This window comes from Gossypium arboreum, chromosome 6, assembly GCF_025698485.1.
Source record: "Gossypium arboreum isolate Shixiya-1 chromosome 6, ASM2569848v2, whole genome shotgun sequence".
In the NCBI taxonomy this organism is placed as follows: domain Eukaryota; kingdom Viridiplantae; phylum Streptophyta; class Magnoliopsida; order Malvales; family Malvaceae; genus Gossypium; species Gossypium arboreum.
Window position 1 is genome coordinate 126,003,024 of NC_069075.1, and position 4,526 is coordinate 126,007,549.

Genomic DNA, 4,526 nt, shown 5'->3' on the forward strand with positions numbered 1-4,526 from the left:
GCCCTCACCATGTGCAAAAGAGTTATTGGAAATTAAACCTCGAGGGTGCAATGAACCACCAATGATTATCGACATTTTGCACTGACAGTAACAGTCCACTGAGTATTGAGCGAAGCAAAACAATAATATCAATTTCTATAAAAAAAAAATTTGCAGTAATTCTTTATAGGTATACCCTAAAAATGAAATTTCACTCCTATTTATAAGAAATCTCATGTCTCCTCATAGGGACATAATTACACAAATGGATAGTCATATCTTTAGTCATAAACATAATTATTCAATAGATATCTACTTGAATAATTATTACCCTTTATTATTAATTAAGTAACATAACTTTTGGTAACTTATAACTTTTATTTATAACTATTGAAACACTATATATATTTTAAAATGTTCCAACATAAATGTCACATTTCAACCAAATCCCTATTCAATAGAGAATTTACTAAAAGTTAATCATTTTTATAGAACAGAGATGTTATTTTTAAAGCAAATTTGTCTTTCAATATACAATTTTAAAAAGTACTTATACGTATTTAGTGGATTCAAACCCAAAAATATAATTTTTAATAATTTTATTTTACTATTTTAATTAAAATTAATTTTAAGTGTTATATCAATTCTTTTAAAAATTATTACATAAAATTGTAATCCACATCGTGAGTGTACTATATGTAAATTATAATCCACATTGTGAATGTACTATTATTTAATCTAATTTGAAGTATGTAACGAAACAAAATTAATAATTCTTTAATTTTTTAAATAGATAGCTCTATATATCCAACAAAATTATGAAAATAAATGAAAAGCAAAAGAGAATAAAGATTATAACTGCTATCAATTATCAAATTAATGCATATTAAAATCTAAAATATATATATATATATATATATATATATATATATGTAAGCTTAACATGATTTGTTATACCTTCCCTACCTTGAGACACATGGTAGCAGGTAGTCATCAGAAGTTCAACCTTTTGTCTCGATTACCCAGTCAAGCGGGAGGTAATTGTGCAATCCAGTTACCTAATCTTTTGTTAAGGATGTGATCATTTTGATCACCAAACTCCACATATGTTTAATTACTCCGTACCACAACTCAAGGAGAATAATAATGCGTCCCATTACGGGCATTTCCCTACACATCCAATAGTTATGGCCTAATAGTAGATCTGTCACATTAATGACACCTAACACAAAACTTTGCTTATAAATATCCTTCAAGATAACGGAGTAGGGATCTATTGTCTAAGCATACTAGTTATCATTCTACTTCCAGTTCACACTTCTACTGTCTTTATTCTTTATACTCTCCAGTTCTCCGTCCAAACAGGATGAACTAACCTCCATCAACACCTCCATTTCCTCCTTTATTTCTCTACCTTATTAATTTTACACATCAACATGATTAAATTTAACTGATAACTAAAATAACACTTAAATATCAAATCTTGATTATTTCAATATAATTTAATTTGATTAATGCAACAAATAAATCTATAATTAAATATTTGTTTAAAATCAAAATTAAATTTCGATAGATTAATTCGATTAAAACGAAATAGCACCACCAATATTTTGGAGTGAAAGATTGAGAACCCTGATGTTTATTTATCCGGTGGAAACAAACGTGGATATGAACACATCAAATATGGGCCTGACCATACCCGACAACCCTAATAGTTTTGGGCCTCATACTCGCAATAGTTTATTATTGCGGGATGACCCATGATCTATATCACCAACTGTTCGTATAAATTTGGAAAAATTTGAAAGCCGGTATTCGCGAGAGAATGGAAGGACCTGAACTCAAGAAGAGGAAAATCCATAAGCCACCGCCTCGCCGGTAATGTTCTTTATACGCCTCGCTGCGCTCTTGGGTTTTCGTTTTTCTTTTATGTGTTTCTTTCTCTTGAGAAAAATATGCTCATCTGAGTTGCTTGATGCTTGCTTTTTAGAGTGTGTGTTGGAAAGCATGAGATTATTCACTGAAATTTTGTTTTTCCCTTTTGGTAAATTGTAAGTTGTCTGCTTTAGAATTCAACTTTAATTTTTATTGAAGGATGGGATTCCATTTAGAATTCAATTTTCATCATTTGTTTTGTATTTGGGAATTGATGCATAGGATAAGCTGATAATGGATGGAGAAATTATGTGAATTGGCAAACTAGGGTTTGGGATGAAATTGAAATATCCAAGACAATTTGTTGAGAGCAAGTATCTTCTTTGGAACGTATCACTCCCTCAACGGAATGTCTAGTTCCTGTGTCGCGGTTCTGTCTCTTGTACTCTGACCAGAGCCCAAATGGGTTCACGGAGTTTAAAAAGTGCCTCAGTTGGTGAGATACGACTTGCAAGCTCACGAGGGAAGTGTCAATATTGTGTAAAATATTAATTATGCATATTGTGCCTGTGGGCCAAGTGGTACCATGGAAGCGAAGGTTGGTGGTTCGAATCCCTTAAGGCACAATATGCATAATTAAAATTTTGCACAGTACTGACACTTCTCCCGTGAGTTTGCACGTCGTATCTCCACTAGCCGAGGCAATCACTAAACTCTGTGAACCCCTTTGGGCTCTTCTTAGAGTATGGGAGACCAAACCCTGACGCGGAGACAATATCTTCCGTTGAGGGAGTGAGACAGTCGAAAGTAGATAGTCGCTCTCAACACACTTTTTTCTGAGAAGGAGTTTACAAGTACAATCACAAAAAAATGCATGTCTGCATAACTATAATTATAATCATATCAGTACAGAGTACAATCAGACGTTAAACCAGCATATACCCGTTTCTTGCTAAATAGAAGAAAAGATTTGGTTCTTATTTCATATCCCCTGCCTGAAGTTCCAATCTCACAAGCAATGTGCCAAAGCTTCCACAAGAAAAAGAATGTTAAGCATTCAATCTAAAATATAACATTATAGGCAATCTAGGATTTAACTAATATGGGATAAACCCACTTTAACAGGCACCCATCCATGTATGTAGTTGGAGATGGAAGACCCTATCATGTTACAAAATTGGAAGAGGTAAAAGATGAGAATAACAAGAAAGAAAAACATTACCAAACTTGTTCTTTAATATCATATTAAGCATCTAAGATAAAGCCAATTGGTAATAGGTGGAAAAGTCTAACTTGAATGTGAGATCATGGACAATCAAAAATTAAACTAATGTGGGATAGCACCACTCTAACAAAGAGAGCTTAAATTCTTGCCAGTTTGTTGCATCATGTTGTTTCATTCTGTTGTTAAATTGTTCATATGCCATGGCGCATGAAGAATAAACTCATGATGAGTCCTTACTTGGGATTTTGTTTTATTTTTGTAGGACTGTTGCTTCACCTGCTTCAAAGACTCCCAAAGATGCAAAACCAACGTGTAGTTCGAGGGTAAAGCCTTTTCTCCTGCTTCTATTCTCATGATGTTTCATTTTTCTACCCTTTTTAAACCTTGTTTAAGTTATAATATGTCTATCCGATCAGGTTCCAGGTGTACAAACAAGTGAAATTAATAGTTTCAGAATCCAACAAGAAAAAAATTTTGCTGTAGCTCAAGCACAACAAGACGGCTGCACTGGAAATTTTAAGAAATTTGATTCATGGTATGGGAATTTTCTGGTACCAGTTGTTCCATCACGGGCAGAACTTAACAGATAAGTATTTCTTGTATCGTATTAATTTTGATTTGATTTTGTTTGCAAACAATGTGACAGTTGTTTAAGTCCTTGCTTTTGCTATATGGATCATAAGATTCTTCTCCGGCTGCTGGTTCTCATTTGTTTGACAACAAGAGCTCCAATAGTACTTGTAATCATGGTATTAGATAGGGATAGCCTAATCAACGAGTTTACCCCCTTGATATCTATCTGTTTTACTCCATTTTGTTCATTTATGGTCAATTTATCACTCGTATTTTTGGCTATAGAACCAATTCCAGGCCTAAATTTATCTTAGTTTGCCTTTGTATAGGAGTAAAGCCAAAACAAATAAGATGAAACTTAGAAGATATCTGGGTTTAGCTTGCCTTGGATAGTCTTATTCATTTCACTATCAAAGTGAATAGAAAAAGAAAATGATTTTTCTTTTAAATTTGCAAGGTTACAATGTGATCCTCAAGTAGTTGAGTAGCAAATTTGTCATTTTCTGAAAAAATATCCTTATTGGAACTTTCACTCAGACTTCCTGAAGATAATTAGATTATGATAATGAGGAGTAATCAATTTATTGATTTTAAAACAAATATATTTACAATCATATCTCTAATGTATCCCTCAATGTTGCTTTTTATGTATTGTCTACGACCCTTTAATACAAGTATCAATAATGTAATTTTTTTTATTCAATATTTCATGTACAATAAATGAGAAGGAAGGAATTGATTTTAATCTCGATAATGACCCAATTTTTCTTCTTTGTATTGAACGAGTGAAGAAGTTATAGCAGCTTGAGGACTAAGTTAAAGAAACGTTTCTATTGAAGCTTTAATAGAAAGATAAATAACATGTCAAAATTTG

The 4,526-nt window shown here is 32.5% G+C and overlaps 1 protein-coding gene across 1 annotated transcript; it reads left to right on the plus strand.

Moving 5' to 3' along the window:
* Nucleotides 1-1,755: 1,755 nt before the first annotated feature.
* Nucleotides 1,756-3,771, plus strand: LOC108485474 (uncharacterized). Its single transcript, XM_017789320.2, has 3 exons — nucleotides 1,756-1,857; nucleotides 3,342-3,402; nucleotides 3,496-3,771. Exons 1-3 carry the CDS (start codon nucleotides 1,805-1,807, stop codon nucleotides 3,667-3,669), a joined length of 288 nt encoding a protein of 95 aa, XP_017644809.1. The 5' UTR covers nucleotides 1,756-1,804; the 3' UTR covers nucleotides 3,670-3,771.
* The last annotated feature ends 755 nt before the right edge of the window (nucleotides 3,772-4,526 follow it).